The sequence below is a fragment of the Balaenoptera acutorostrata genome, chromosome 16 (assembly GCF_949987535.1).
Source record: "Balaenoptera acutorostrata chromosome 16, mBalAcu1.1, whole genome shotgun sequence".
In the NCBI taxonomy this organism is placed as follows: domain Eukaryota; kingdom Metazoa; phylum Chordata; class Mammalia; order Artiodactyla; family Balaenopteridae; genus Balaenoptera; species Balaenoptera acutorostrata.
This window is the reverse complement of record NC_080079.1, coordinates 14,060,376-14,076,923: the sequence shown is the minus strand read 5'-3', so window position 1 is coordinate 14,076,923 and position 16,548 is coordinate 14,060,376. Positions and strand designations below refer to the sequence as shown.

Sequence of the window (16,548 nt, the reverse complement as noted above, 5' to 3'; positions counted from 1 at the left end):
CAAAAGATAATGGAAATATCACTTCTCCCCCCCGCCCCCAAATATAGCTATGTTTCTAAAATTTTATATCAGGCACGCTCACTATGTTAAATATACTAGATCATGTTTTCTCTGCAATATATCAAACCTGTATTCTAGGAAACTATCTGGCATTTTAGAAGTAGAATTTTTTTAAGCTTTCAGCAAAACAAATTAAGGCACTGTACTAATTTCTTTTTTATTTTATAATGCCCATGGGCTTTTGTCACAATGCAATACAAACAAACTGGGTAGCTAATAATTTGGAGATTTTGATTTAAAGAAAAAAATCCTGACTTGCTGCCAATTTACAGCCGTTAAACATTATCTGAACTGACTCAAAATATAACCTATTTGAAAAAGGGTTAATTCTAGTAATTTTCTCTCCAGAGGTGTTGGTGTTTTGTTTCTTAATTTACTTCATATTTCATATTATTGAGATTTAATGAAAACTGTGTTACTAGAGTGAAAATACTAGCAACTATAAGTGCAAAAACTTCTGGTGTTAGATTAAAGTTACTTCTACCACTCAAATGTTAAAAAAAAACATGGATTAGCACAGAGTACTTAAATTTATACCCAGGCCCACATACTATTGCCACTTAGCTTTTAAGTGCTTTTAATTTCTTACCCTTCTCCAAGGACAGTTAGAAACCTGCTATGTGGTTATTTATTTATAAGTTAAATCAAACTTTTTACATGAACCCAGCTTAACTGAAGGGTTCTCAGAGACTTATTTTAAAACCACTTTCTTCACGGGCTGGCTAATCTTAAAGAAGAACAAGAGACCATACCATTCAAGACCTAACAGAAGGGAAAAATACAAACAAAAGGAAAGCCTTTAAACTTCCTCTCCCTTCCTACCAACATAAATATGATTTTGTCTTAAGTTAGGGGGTAGAAAGTTAGGTTAAGATGGCTTTCTTTTTACTTTCTTCTTTATACTTCCCGCTGAAGTTTTACCTGCCAAACAAGCAAACAAGTATTGCTCCTGACAGGTACAGTAAGTTAAAATGCTCCAATAGTTACTGAGCCCCAAACTGTTTTCCTACATCCTTAACAATATACAGGTGTGTGTGTGTGTGTGTTTGTGTGTGTGTGTGTGTATTTATTAATAAAGTTAATGTGTATTTAATAGATATATCATGTGATCTTGCCTTACAGCACTACTTGGAGACCACCGCAGTTGCTTAATACTACATATTGCTTTTAGCTCATTGCCTGAATCATATGGGAAGTTCTTGGAGGGCAGAGACTAAGCAATTTGGGAAGGTATCTTCCCCAGAGATTCCAACAGAGAACCAGACTAACAGGAGGTGTCGGCTAAATATATTTTAATTCATTCTTACTTTCATTTAACAAAAATATCTTAATACACAGTCCTATCCTTTAGAAGTTTATAGGCAAACTGACTGCTTCTGTCAAGACAATGCTTTCAAAAGTGCCTAATCCCAAACAAGAAAGTAACTCATAAAGCTATACATCCATCATGATTCTCAACCAGGCCACCCCCTGTGACAAATAATCAGAATTTTTTCCAAAGTAGGAACCAGGCATCAATATTTTTTGAAATTCTCATGTAATTCCAATGTGCAACCAGGGTTCAGAAGCATTATCCTAACAGGAGTCAAAAACATACTCAATGATTAAGCCAGGGATCCTACCCTTGATTTGTTTCTGACACTGTACTGAGACACAAGTCTCGGCAGCACCCTCAGGGTCCATGGTTGAATCTTCATCATCAATGTTGATCTCTTCAGTTATTACATCTGGCCCCAGCTTGGCCATGTATAACATGCTGATTCTTTTCAATGCTTTATTTTCTTTATTTAGCTAAGGCAAATATAAAGACAGTTATTTTAACAGCAGTCAAAAGAGTGTCTTGCCACCTAGAGGGGTGGGATAGGGAGGGTGGGAGGGAGACGTAAGAGGGAAGAGATATGGGGATATATGTATACGTATAGCTGATTCACTTTGTTATAAAGCAGAAACTAACACACCATTGTAAAGCAATTATACTCCAATAAAGATGTTAAAAAAAAAATGAGTGTCTTGGATTTTTAAACAATAGACAGATTAAGTGTATTTTTGTCTTGCACATTCATCAACATTCACAGCATGAAGTAACAATTAGAAGAGTCATTAAATAAAGTTTTTTTCTACTTTTTAATATTAAACTTATTACTTGAAGTAAGACCTATGCCTTATAGCCAGCAGCATGTGAAAATGCTAGTTATAACTGATAAATACAAGAAGAATTAAGTATAAAACACCAGTCTAGATTAAATAAAATTTCAATTTATTCACAGTCCTTAAAAGTCTTAAGACACTTTCTTTCAAGCAAATATGTCGTTTGATGCTGTGCTGTGAACATCTTTTAAATGTTTGTTTGCCTGGCACTCTGTTTCCTGGACACTGACACTCCTCTTCACTGTTCCACATGATTTCTATGAGAACAGCCAAGTTCTCCCAAAGCACAACCTACCACTTTGGCCATAGCTATAATAATTGGTCCAGGAATTAGGCACATAATCCAAGCTTGGTCAATTAGATCCCTTCTCTAGAAATTTGGAGGCTGGAACAGAGAGCTGAATTCCTTTCCATGTGTCTGGATATACAGTAGCTGCTGGCAACCACATTACACTACTGAATTGAGGAATAGAGAAAGGCAGTCCACAGCAAAGCCAAAATGGAGCCAATGTGTAGGAGAGACAGAGAAAAGCAACAGACACAGGGTTTGCCACAGGGCTCCAGTCCATTCCTAAAACGCTCCTAGCTCACGGATTCTAAGGGATTCTCCAATATCCCTCTGAACAAATTCCTACTTTTTTTTTCCTTTTCTTGCTTAAACTAGTTCAAAATGTGTTTCTATCTGTACATAGAGTTCTAATAATACACGACAGAAGAAAGTTCAAGATACGTTTCTATTATCTCTATCTAATTCACTGCAGATAAAGGAATCCTAATTCATTAACGTATTTGTTATCCCCTGATGTAAAAATGAGTTGGTTATCAATTATCATTACCTTCTTCAGCTCCTGTGTTTATGTGCATATAAATGTTAGTACAAGGTACACACGAAGACTAAAATTGATCCAAAGTCCACAGAAGTAAAATATGGTTTTGCTTATGTGTTCTCTTCACAAGACTAAAATATAAAAGGTCTTCTCTTATTTGAGTAGAAAGTATTTCGTATATTGATTTCTCTAGTATAAAATATAAGATACAGAAATGTGTTTGCATTTACTAAGGGCCATTGGCCATCAAGACAAGTTCTTAATTTAATAACTGACATTGGAAATAAACACAGACAGACACAATTCACTGGAAAGCTAAATGCCCTTCCCTGCTGTAAACCTTATGCCAGAATAAGATGTTTAGTATGGTATTTGTCTGGTTTTGGTCCTTCATTTGTGATCATGATTAGGACCCGTCAGGGTTTCTCTCAGGGAAAGCCCAGCCCATTTCAATTTGGGAGATCTGATTCTTACCCCGATAATATGGAAACTAAATATACCCCGAGTAGCGTGGTCTGGAACACAAGAGCATTCCCTAGAGCATTCCCTGACCTCTCTGGGGAATCAGGGAGAATCACTTAGAAATGGCTATGAACCATTACACAGATTCTTCCTGGGAAGGCTGGTGAGATCTATTCAGGGAATCAGACACAGACCTTTATTCCCAGTTCCCAGCCCATAGCTCCAGCTTCTAGCTCTCCATATTATATTAGAGGATCAGGGATAAGATATGAGACCCATGATTTCCCAATCCCTCTTCCTTCAGATGGAAAATTCAAGTAAATATTGTTGTGGGTTCTTTGAACCATGAATGCTAGAGCATGGCACTAGAAGCTCAAGAACCATCGTCAATTCTCAAATGATGACATCTTTTCTGAATGCAAGGAGAAAAGAACAATTTAAGAAAAACTCAAGTGAAAAAACTCAAGACTTAGTTTGTAATTCTGCCTCCTAATATTTAAACTAATGGTTCCCAACCCTGCACATTACCATCTGTAGAGTTTTAAAAAAAAAAAAACTCCCAACATGCAGGCCCTCACCAGACCAAAATCTCTGGCAGTAGAGACCAGCATAGCACTTTTTCAGGGCTTCCCAGGTGATTCTAATGTACACCAATACTACGGATAATTGACACAGAGGAATGCAGTACTTGAGTATGCATTTCTATAAAATTAGTATAGCAGAGTTAAGAACTCAGCTCTGCAATCAAATTCTGTCTCTGCCTCTAGAATAATCTAATCTTTCAGTGCCAGTTTTCTCATCAGCTAACTAAGGATAAAAATAGTCTCTATCCCATAATATGAAGATTAAATGAGATATATATAAAGCATTTAATACAGTGACTGACATACAGTAAAAATTCAGCAAATATTAGCTATTAGTAACAAAAGAGGCTTAGTTTGTGTGTCTAATTTTCCTCTGGAAGTCATTTATCAGCTAGTTTTCTTCAACCAAGGTATTCATCTATACAATGTTTCTTCCTCCAGGATTCTCAAGAAAAACTGAAAAATACTAATTTTTGCCATCTGGTGCTCCCCAGGCCACCATCGAAGTAAATTTAATAACCTAACAGTTAACAGTTTTGCCCTCAAAAGAGTTTAATGCCTCTATCAAGCCAGGCACCAAAATCTACCAGCTACTATTTGGCTGTAATACAATTACTCTATTCAACAAAGTTACTATCTCAAGAAAAAAGCCAAACGAAATTGCAAACGTCTTCTCTAAAACAACATTTTCACATTCTGAAAGAAGAAATATAAGATTTATACACATTAAATCTTATAACCATACTAAGTGGAAATTTTTGAGAACTCTAAATTTACAAATTTGGGCTGAGAAATTTCACTGCAGTTATTATTCATCAAGTTATATAGGTTAATGGCATGCTACTTGGGTTTTAGAACCCTTATTAGTTACAAGGCAAAAATAAATCTTTCATAACCCTACAGTAACAGAATCTTATACTATATTCAAATTTAAATAGGGTTTTTATATTGAGCACAGTTTAATGAATATTTAAAGATACAAAATAAGCAAGTTAAACAGATTTGGATCATACAATTTAAATAACTGGTCTATATTTATCAGTTCAACTTTCACATTTTAGCAAAGCAAAGCATCCACACTTGCTTTTAAGGAAATAATGCAGTCAAATTGTATTTCTGACCCACCTCCTAGAGAAATGGAAATAAAAACAAAAATAAACAAATGGGACCTAATGAAACTTAAAAGCTTTTGCACAGCAAAGGAAACCATAAACAAGACGAAAAGACAACCCTCAGAATGGGAGAACATATTTGCAAATGAAGCAACTGACAAAGGATTCATCTCCAAAATATACAAGCAGCTCATACAGCTCAATATCAAAAAAAACAAACCCAATCCAAAAATGGGCAGAAGACCTAAACAGACATTTCTCCAAAGAAGATATACAGATTTCCAACAAACACACGAAAGAATGCTCAACATCACTAATCATTAGAGAAATGCCAATCAAAACTACAATGAGGTATCACCCTCACACCGGTCAGAATGGCCATCATCAAAAAAATCTACAAACAATAAATCCTGGAGAGGGTGTGGAGAAAAGGGAACCCTCTTGCACTGTTGGTAGGAATGTAAATTGATACAGCCACTATGGAGAACAGTATGGAGGGTCCTTAAAAAACTAAAAATAGAACTACCATATGACCCAGCAATCCCACTACTGGGCATATACCCTGAGAAAACCATAATTCAAAAAGAGTCATGTACCACAATGTTCATCGCAGCACTGTTTACAACAGCCAGGACATGGAAGCAATTTAAGCGTCCATCGACAGATGAATGGATAAAGAAGATGTGGCACATATATACAATGGAGTATTACTCAGCCATAAAAAGAAACGAAATTGAGTTATTTGTAGTGAAGTGGATGGACCTAGAGTCTGTCATACAAAGTGAAGTAAGTCAGAAAGAGAAAAACAAATACTGTATGCTAACACATATATATGGAATCTAAAAAAAAAAAAAAGGTTCTCATGAACTTCGGGGCAGGACAGGAATAAAGACGCAGATGTAGAGAATGGACTTGACACGGGGAGGGGGAAGGGTAAGCTGGGATGAAGTGAGAGAATAGCATTAACATATATACAGTACCATATGTAAAATAGATAGCTAGTGGGAAGCAGCTGCATAGCACAGGGAGATCAGTTCCTGCTTTGTGACCACCTAGAGGGGTGGGATAGGGAGGGTGGGAGGGAGACGTAAGAGGGAGGGGATATGGGGATATATATATACATATAGCTGATTCACTCTGCTATACAGCAGAAACTAACACAACATTGTAAAGCAATTCTACTCCAATAAAGATGTTAAAAAAAATTGTATCATAAGAACTAAACATTCCATTTGTCATTAATTTGAGAGCAAACACTTTAGAAAAATAAGAATTTACAGAAACTCTGCTGCTTAGAAAATGAAAACTACTTCCAAAAATGACAATTAATACTTCAAGCAGGATGTGCTTTCATTTATTGATCACACATATAATGAGGTTTCCAAACTTTGCATTCAAAGCTGTAGTATCTTCCACATCCAATGAGCACATCTACAGCGTTTGATTGAATAGGGTTTTTTTGGTTTGTTTTTTATTCTAAAGTTCCTGAGTTCACACCTTATCCTCAAACACAAACCGTAAGTCCATTTTCAAAAGGGCTTCTTAAAGAATAGAAGACAAACTATAAGTTAAGGGTCCTACTGTCAATACTAAATTGTAAAAATGACCCTAGAGATTAGTAACACACTGGTTCATAACCAGGGATGAATGTAACAGTCACCTGGCAGCTTTTTCAACATTCACATGTCTGGGCCATACTCCTAGAATCAGTGGGTCTGGGGTATTCTTAAGAAATCAACCCTGGTCTACCCTGACAATTATGACATGATAATTGCAGGTTAGAGAGGTGAATTCTCTTGCTCAAAATCAACTGTTAAATAAAAAAGGGGGAATAGCAATAAAATAATTTTTTAAGGGGACCAATGATTAAAGTCATCATAAACAAAGAAAGTCTGTCCCATTCTCACTTTAGTCCTAATTCTAGTTCATCCTGTCATTTAAGATGAGACAATGGCAGTCCAGGGAACAAAATTAACTTGGCCAAAGTCACATATTTCCAAAATTATATAATTAGGAATAAAACCTGTACATACTGCCTCCCAAACCACTGTTTTCCATAAACTGCCAGTCCTGAGAGGTAGTCAGTGCTCTCACTTTGGATGTCCTATTGCAACAGGAATACTTGTTAATAACAAGAGAAAAATACAGAAACTATCCTTAGCCACTACAAGATTCAGAACAGCTAGTATGCTCTGAATACATTTTTTCTACTTGGTCCAAAAGTAAAGGAAATGAAAAGAGAATTCCAACAGTGAACTCCAGTGATATAGAGAATAGAAATGATATGAGAGCACCCATGTTATCGTTGCTTTTAAAGCAATGGCCTCTATTGCTATATATTCTTCAGACAAATAACAGAAAAGAAGCTATATACACATACTTATATTCTTAGTTAGGTTCTGCCTGCATATCTTATGAATTCTAATGCAGTGCTGTTATGCAAACAATTAAGCAAATACCTCTAGCAAGCACACTGCTAATGCAAACAAATTAAATTGATTGACTTATTGATCTACAGAATTTCAGTTGCATCCAAAGAAATAATCTGGATGTAGGTGATGGGGGAGAGGCAAAAGAAACAAAACCAGCATCACTAATGAAATTTGGCTGAAAATTGCTGTAATCCATTTTCTGATGAAGTGGTTCAGATGCATTTTACCCAACCCAAAATACATAAGACAGAGATAAAAACATTCTATAATAATAATGTACTTCTGATGAGATAGAATATAGAAAATTACACACTTGGTAAATTCATCAGCTAGAAGCAATCAGTGGAGCACTGGAGGTCACCCTTAGCATGCCCTCACTTTGCTTTCAAAAATAATCACCTGAAATGTAAGGTCTGAGGCTGACTTTTTCATCTGATTCAAACAGGAAACACTCATTGGTCTTTCATGTCACTCTAGGTTAGTTTTAAACTTGGTTAGCATTTTAACCAAATGCACAGACATTTGGAAAGTCAAGTTCAACAGACCACTCTGGGACCATTTTCACAGGCAAAAACCACAAATGCTGAAATACACACACACAAATACTTTTTTTTTTTTAACAATCAAAATAATCTTTGCATTAAGACAGATATTTACATAATCATATTCCAGGATTCTAAGACCTCTGACGAGGCTCATCAGAGCAGACAACTGATTAGAGAACTAGAACAGCAGAAAAGGACAGAGGCCACTGTTTGGAAAAGCAAGTTGAAATTTAAAAGCTCAGGTAGAATTTCTTTATTTGAAATGTCTCACCTTTGTCGCCAAAGCTTCAGCACTTTCTCGACAAGTCTTCTCTATTTCAAGATGGTTCTGCATAAAATTCACTTCCTCTATAACCATGTGAGAAACTAGGAATGAGGGGGGAAAAGTCTCAGCATTCAGAGATTAGTCAGCTATTCCAGAAGCCCACACATCTTGTCCCATGATTAAGAATACTGCAATTCTTTAGCTAGCCAGACCTTTAGCTATCATGAAAAAAAAGTGTTTAAGATGCTGCCCTGATTAAATCTTAGCTAATATTTGAATATAGAAAGAAAAAAGAAGACAACGAAGAACTTTTATCGCTATTACACACATTTTGAGAAAGCTACTGAGGATTTTTTAAGTGTCTCTTTTCTATGTAGCTGTATACATAACCATAGACATGTCTGCTAATTTAAACAAAAGAACCCCTCTTACATTAAAAGGGGCAAACATGATTTCCTTTTCTTAGCAGGATGTAACCCATGCGTCTACTAAGGAAAATTAGCTAAAGAGAAATGTTTAAAAATAAAACTTACATTGATCTCATATCTGGAATAACAACATGGCAGCTTAACTAAGTTAAGTATTTCAATAGTAGTCTTTACTACTGACAAAGTATTTAAGAAACTCCAGGGCAAAAAAGTATAGCAACGAGATTTATGTACTACGTGATGATGAAAGTAGATGCTAATAAATTGCTTCTTACATCACAGACTGTCAGGGAGATCAAAAGAAAAATAAAATTTTACTTGATATTTAACCAATGTTTCAAAAATAGCAATTTTCAGACTTTTTGTTAGCTGGTTTATATAAATGAGATTCAAAGGTACAAAATAATTTAGAACTTGAATGATACTTTGAAGATCAAGTAAGAAAAATGCCAACTCCTTTCACCCATATTTCTAGTTAAAAGAAAATGCTCAGAATTTCAAACTTAACTGTAGACATGTATACTTACTGACATTCGTTTGGCTTAAAAAAGAAAAATTAAGGGCACCCAAATGTGAAACCCAACAAAGTTAGGCAAAAAGCACTGGGCTCACATAACACAAAGAGAGATTACTTTTGCTTCATTTAAGCTTAATTAACCTGCAATTATGATTAAACTCAGGGTAAAAAATTTCTCTCCAAATTAAATACAAAAATGTATTACTTCCTAAGTCTGTCCGAAGTTCTTATTACGTTAATATTCAAATTCATAAAGCAGCACTAAATGGCCAAAACATCTCTAACCTTGACATTTTTTCAGGGGTAATAATAATCTGCAGCAAATGCAGGCCAACCAAAAACCACTTAACTAATTAGTAGTCGCAGTCACCGAGAAAAACATGAATCAACACTGTTATTACAAGTGGCACATTTGAGTGGCATCTAATTATGACTTGATGAGCACGATACTTGCATTATCAACATTACTACTGCATCCCATCGGGGCCTAAAAGCTGCTGATGGCATTGACTTCGAGAAACTCCCACTCAATGGTACAGCAGCACCCAGCAATCGGCTTGGCAGGGGCCCCCTCACTAAATGACACGTTAAGCGTAATTACTGGTAGACATTGTAAATAAACAGGATTGGAAGTGAAAATTGTACCAAGTGCATAAGACACAATCTGACACATTGGAAGTGGCAGCCTTAATTGAGAGTTTCTTTGACTGCTCAAGATCATTTCAACTGCATTTCTCAGAGGACAGTGATTATAACTGTGGAGACAGACGGCATAATGGTATCAGCACTGCTGACAGAGCAGTGAATTAAATTGTATCTGCTGTTGTGTGAAAGCCTTGATGAGAGGTACAGATGCCTTAGTGGTCTTATCATTATAACACAATGGTCATGTTGTCATCAACCTTTCTGGCTCCAATTGAAAAGAAATGATTGTGTGTTGAAGCTCTCCCCCCCACCCCGCTCCACACCACCCCCCTTTTCCTCTTCTATCTCTTGTTCTGAATAGAACCAATTTTCAGAGAGCTATGAAATCACGCAATAGGTCCTAAAATGCAGCTGCTTGGCATACAAACGGGTCCCCATTAAACTGGAATCACACACAATATGTGTTTATGCCAGAAGAACAAATAGAAGCTGAACACAGGCCAAGTTTATTCACACACACAAAGCCCATGTAGCTCTTCATCAATATAATTGCCTTTTATATTGTAGTTTAAATAATAGGCTCTATTATTTCCTTAAAATCCTAATATTCCTGGCATTTTATCACTATGTTTACAAGGTAGGTTCTTCAAAAATGTGAAGGAAAGAGAAAAGAAACCTATACAATTTTTACAACATCAAATACTACTTCGAATTTTAGCCTTAACTACTTGACATCTTTACCACAATCTGGTATTTCCACTATCATAACAAAAACATAAACACTCTGCATTTTTCATAGGAATTTGACTTTTTATTCAATAATATTCTTGCTCATGGAAGAGTAAGAAAAATCATTCCACAGTAGTAAGGTTCAGGCCTAGCAAAGAGAGGAAAAAAAAAAAACACTTATTTTCTCAACATTTTGTAAAAAGTTGCCTTCTAATTTAACTTGATAAAGTTAGCTAGGTAGCACTAGCCCACATTTTCTCCAGTTCTGATACGGTATACTCCATCAGGTAGGGTTTTTATTTCTTCCTATAAGAGGGAAAAGTGGAAATTTTAAATTGTGCTTTAATTTTCAGTTTAAAAAATTATCCCAATGCTAAACTGATAGCATAGAAACCTACTTATAAACTTTCTAGATCCAAAAGGAACATATTTCAAAGGGCATTTATATCTTTAAAAAGGATGACCCAATTTCCAAAACCAAAAGTCAGGTCACCTGACACAAAACAGATATCTTTTTTTTTTTTTTTTGGCCACATCGCGCGGCATGTGGGATCTTAGTTCCCGGACCAGGGATCAAACCCATGCCCCCTTCAGTGGGAAGAGTGGAGTCTTAACCACTGGACCGCCAAGGAAGTCCCAGAAATTTTTTTAATATATAAATTTATTTACACCCTTCAAAGGAAAAACATTTTTAAAAACTTTAATTGTTCATTTAATGATTTGCCTGTGGCCCTGAATTCGGGCTTGACTCATAATATCCACAATCCATGACCACTGTACCTGAAACACCTATAATTTGGATGACATAAAGGTTTAAAAAAGAAAAAAGATGAACTTTAAATAAAGTACCCCTATTACTGCAGTAATAATTTTTTATGTTTAAAAAATCCTTGTACTTTAGAAATACATACTGAAATCTTTACAGATAAAATGATATGGTGACTGGAGTTAGTTTCAAAAACTCTGAGGTCAGTGACAGTAGGTATATGGATGCATAGAGGAAGACAACTTCTGAAGCTATGTGATGGGTACATGGGGGTTCATTATACTTTTTCTCACTTTGTACAAGCTTGACACTTTCCATAATAAAATTTTTTCTTAATGACTCTGGGAACTCAGAAGTATACCCTAAAAGAATATCAATTATTGCTTCTATCAGTCTAGTTGAATTAGCAAAGTCTGTCTCTCCTGTTCTATGACCCCAAAACATTTTTACATACTTGCCATCATAGAATACATCACACTGTAGGAGAACTGGGGTTCATTTAACTTGTTTTGTCTTCTACTAACGGAGCATCAGCAGAGGCTTTCTTCACTCATGGCTGACTCTCTTGCACCTAGCACAATGCTATGTACAAAGCAGTTATTCACACCTGTGTTTGTCTGATGACTGAAAAAATGTCTCAGGCCTAAGTTCATGTGTGAATACCTTTTTACAGGAATGTTCTCTGTAGTACAGAAGTGCTTAGGAAACAACCACTATCACCGTTTATCAGGCCAACTATGTGTGTGTCGTGTGCTAAACCCTTTACGTGTGTCCTCTCGTAAATCCTCACAACAATCTTAGGAAGTAGGTATTATCATAGCAATTTTGTATTTGAGAACACTGAGGCCCAGAGAAGTTAAGGAACATATCCCAGATTACAGAGTTCTAACTGGTAAAGGCCAGCTAAAGCTATTTCTAGATGACTTCAATTTTCTATGTTCTTTTCTAATTCCTCATATTTAAAAATGACACCACCAATGATGCTGCTTCCTGAGCAAAACTCCTCTCCATCCAGCCAACTCTCAGCAATATTTAGACGCAGGATATCTCTAAAGTATATGTGGCAGGGGCTTCCCTGGTGGCGCAGTGGTTGAGAATCTGCCTGTTAATGCAGGGGACGCGGGTTCGAGCCCTGGTCTGGGAAGATCCCACATGCCACGGAGCAACTGGGCCCGTGAGCCACAACTACTGAGCCTGTGCGTCTGGAGCCTGTGCTCCACAACAGGAGAGGCCGCGACAGTGAGAGGCCCGCGCACCGCGATGAAGAGTGGCCCCCACTTGCCGCAACTAAAGAAAGCCCTCGCACAGAAACGAAGACCCAACACAGCCATAAAATAATAAATAAATAAATAAAGGGAAAAAGATGGTTCAATTTAAATAAATAAATAAATAAAAGACACATTTAAAGTATATGTGGCAAACATACCATAAGTTATCATGCAATATCAGATTACTTAGAAAGGTTTTCATGTAGTGAGAAAACAGCCATGAAAGCTAGCAGGTATGCAGGAAAATTGGCAGGCACTAAAACAGAGCGGAGGATCTAATGTTGTGGCCTAAAAGACATGAAAGAACTTTACTTACTTTTACTTTCACAGAAATCTGTCTTTCTAGGGAACATGGCTTTACTATGCAGTCAGTGGTGCACTCTGTCCAGAAAGACAGGAGAAAGGCTCAGGAAGAGCTGGCAGAGGGCCAAGAATCACATGGAAATATGGGCAAAACCAGCTAGGAAAAGTATGCCAAGCTAGGAAGAGCTGATCCCAACAGCCTAACAAAGCTCTTCCTGACCCTCATTCGGCTGCTCTTCCTACACCTGGAGAACTAGAACTAGAACTAGGTAAACATTACAGGAAGGCAGATTTCAACTTAGTACCAAAAGAAACCTTCCCCTGGAGCTGTCCAAATGTGGAGACTGGTGTTCAGAAAATAATTCATGAAAGGTAAATCATATGAACTCTTAACACTGAAGGGCAGTCAAGCCCTGGACGGTGCAGTAAATGAGATGGTGGTAGCAGCAACTAGTATTTATTGAGCACTTACTATAGTGCCAAGCACTGTGTTCAGCACTTTTTACATGGATTATCTCATTTAATCCTTGAACAGCCTATAAAGTAGGGTCATTTATTCCATTTTTACTCATGAAGGAATTGCTCAGGGCTATAGGGATTCACACCAAATGGTGCTTTTTACTGGTGAAAACTGCCTCATTCCCTTCCAAATCTGAAATTCTAAGCTATGTTCTAAAGTCGTGAACCATTTAACTCAGACACAATTTTTTAACAAATATTTAAAGTTTTCTTAGTCTCCATTTTCTGTTCTTTTGAGACTGAGTGAAGAGCTAATACTCTGTTTCCCTGCTATCCAAACTTAAATTAGGCTGATGTAGTAAAGGTAAAAACTGAATGAATACAACAATAAAGATGAATTCTTTCAAGCTCTGAGTTGCTCATAAGGAAAAATGTAAATTTTTAAAACTATCAAAGGTATTTAGAGGAAGAGAAACGGAAAAGAGAAATGGTAGATGAAAGCAAAGTTTACATGTTACTCTAAAGGTAGGCTGATTTGGTAGGAAGTTGCTTCCATTTCTGCATAATGCAAGAGATAAAATCCCTACTACCTACCTGGACCAAAACATTTTATAAATCCAACCATAATAATTCGAACTATTCCCACTGCACATAGTATGCCAATCCAATATCAATAACTAACTCAAACACATTAACTGGTAACTATGTCAATGGTATAACTCTTGAAGCTGTAACTCAGTGTCAGTTCAAGTGTAAGAATGTCCCATTAATCCTGCATTAGGGAAGGAGAAAGTCCTGAACGGCTACAATCCACACATTCACAGATAAAAAATAGTTCTGTCATAGCATATTGGCCACCAAAGATAGGTATTATCAACAATAGTCCCTTTTGGTTTTCCTCGTTACAGCCAGATACCTGAAATAAACTGGCTATTGAAATTTCACTATAATGCTGCATTTTTATAGCTGCTTTACCTTCAACAAGAATAAAATGCTTTGCGGTGTAGTTACCAAGTCAACGCTTTATGATATTATCAAACAACCTGACTAACACAGCATCTGCAGAAGGATGGACAAAGGCCCTGCTTCTAAGGGGGAGGGTCACTCTCCCTGCTAAGGTCTGGCCCTTTCCCATGACTTATTTCCTTCTGATCCTTCTGAGTGTGATCAGGTATGTTCTATTTTAGGGGATGAAGTAATAACAGATTTACATCACATAAAAAATAACATAGCAAAAATTAAGAAGATTATTAAAGCTTTTATGGGAATATAACTTTCCTTGGTGAGACGGCTATTTCAACCATTCAAACTCCTGAAAATGTATAGTTCTGTAAACCTAGAATTCCTTTTCCATAAATTAACCTAAGGAACCAACCAGACCACTGTAAATATGTATGTATAAGAACACTTATCACAGCATTATTGATAATTACTAAAAACCAGAAATAATCCATCTATCACTGAAGAATTGTTTAAATAAATTACGGTACTATCATATAATAGAATACTATGGGCAACACTAAAAACTGATATACATATCTCTACTGACATGCAAAGATGACGGTAATATACTGTTTACTGAAAAGAGTAGGCTATAAAACTGAATGCAAAGCATGACTGTATTTTTTGTTGATACATATATTCCACAGATAAAAGATAAGGAAAGAAAGACTATAAAATACTAATGTTGGCTTTTCTCAAAGAGTGAAGATAACAAATTTGCTCTCTTTTAACTGTTCTGTATAGTAAAATTTTTTATAACAAGTACAAACTGTGTTTTATATATATATATAAATAACATACTTATGAAACAATAATGCTCAATCCATTTCTTTAAAAATCACAGTAATGCCAGAGCACTTTTTGGGCAAATAGGAAGACAATTCTTCCTTTCTTGGATGCCCAATACATCAGCAACTAAACACAGGGTACATGTCTACCCACATAATCCCAAAGCACAGTTGTATGTGTTAGAACAATTCCATTGAAATGCTTACATACTTTTCTGAAATTCCTCCAGTTTTTTAACCGCTTCATCTCGTTCTTGCCTAATTTTGTCACACTGAAATGAGAAAAAAACAGAAATGTTAAGTTTGTATCATAAGTTTGGAAAGACAAGAAAGAGCAAACATAAACAATTTTATGAAAAGAAAACAAAAAATAAAAATCTTAAAAAAGCATTAATGATATATCCAGAAAAGACAAAAACTCTAATTCAAAAAGATACATGCACCCCAATGTTCATAGCAGCACTATGTACAATAGCCAGGACATGGAAGCAACCTAAGTGTCCATCAACAGATGAATGGATATAGAAGATATGTGATATGTATACCATGGAATATCACTCAGCCATAAAAAAGAAATAGTGCCATTTGCAGCAATATGGATGGACCTAGGGATTCCTATACCAAGTGAAGTAAGTCAGACAGAGATAAATATATGATATCACTTATATGTGGAATCTAAAAAATAATACAAATGAACTTATTTACAAAACAGAAACAGACACACAGACATAGAAAACAAACTTACGGTTACCAAAAGGGAGAGGGAGGAGATAAATTAGGAGGATGGGATTAACAGATACATATCACTATATATAAAATAGATAAACAACAAGGATTTACTGTATAGCGCAGGGAACTATATTCAACATCTTGTAATAACCTAATGGAAAAGAATACACACACATATATAACAGAATCACTCTGCTCTACACATGAAATTAACACAATATTGTAAATCAACTATAGTTCAATAAAAAAGAAGAAAAATAGAATAATTTTAAAAAGAAAAAAAATATACGAAGGAAAAAAAAGGCATTAATGGCCACATGGTATTTGTTACTGCTCACCAGCATGATATTTGTACCACTTGTATCTGGCCAATTTTCTCAGACCTTCTAAGATAATGAGTCACCTTCCTGCTCATTATCTCTTCAGTAACAGACCAATTTAACATCCTTGAGTTAAAATGCATTCATTCTTTAACAGAA

The 16,548-nt window shown here is 35.9% G+C and overlaps 1 protein-coding gene across 6 annotated transcripts in view; it reads right to left on the bottom strand.

Annotated features, from left to right (window-relative positions):
• SHTN1 (shootin 1) overlaps positions 1-16,548 on the bottom strand; it is a 102,948-nt gene that overhangs the window by 62,492 nt on the left and 23,908 nt on the right. For 3 of the 6 annotated variants that reach the window (XM_007173162.3, XM_007173160.3, XM_057530764.1), the window contains 3 exons: positions 15,552-15,612; positions 8,442-8,536; positions 1,683-1,851 (listed from right to left, as the gene is read on the bottom strand). In XM_007173162.3, coding sequence (XP_007173224.1) covers positions 1,683-1,851; positions 8,442-8,536; positions 15,552-15,612 — 325 coding nt within the window. The remainder of the gene's footprint in view (positions 1-1,682; positions 1,852-8,441; positions 8,537-15,551; positions 15,613-16,548) is intronic. The other 3 variants (XM_057530762.1, XM_057530763.1, XM_057530765.1) reach the window with 1 other exon arrangement.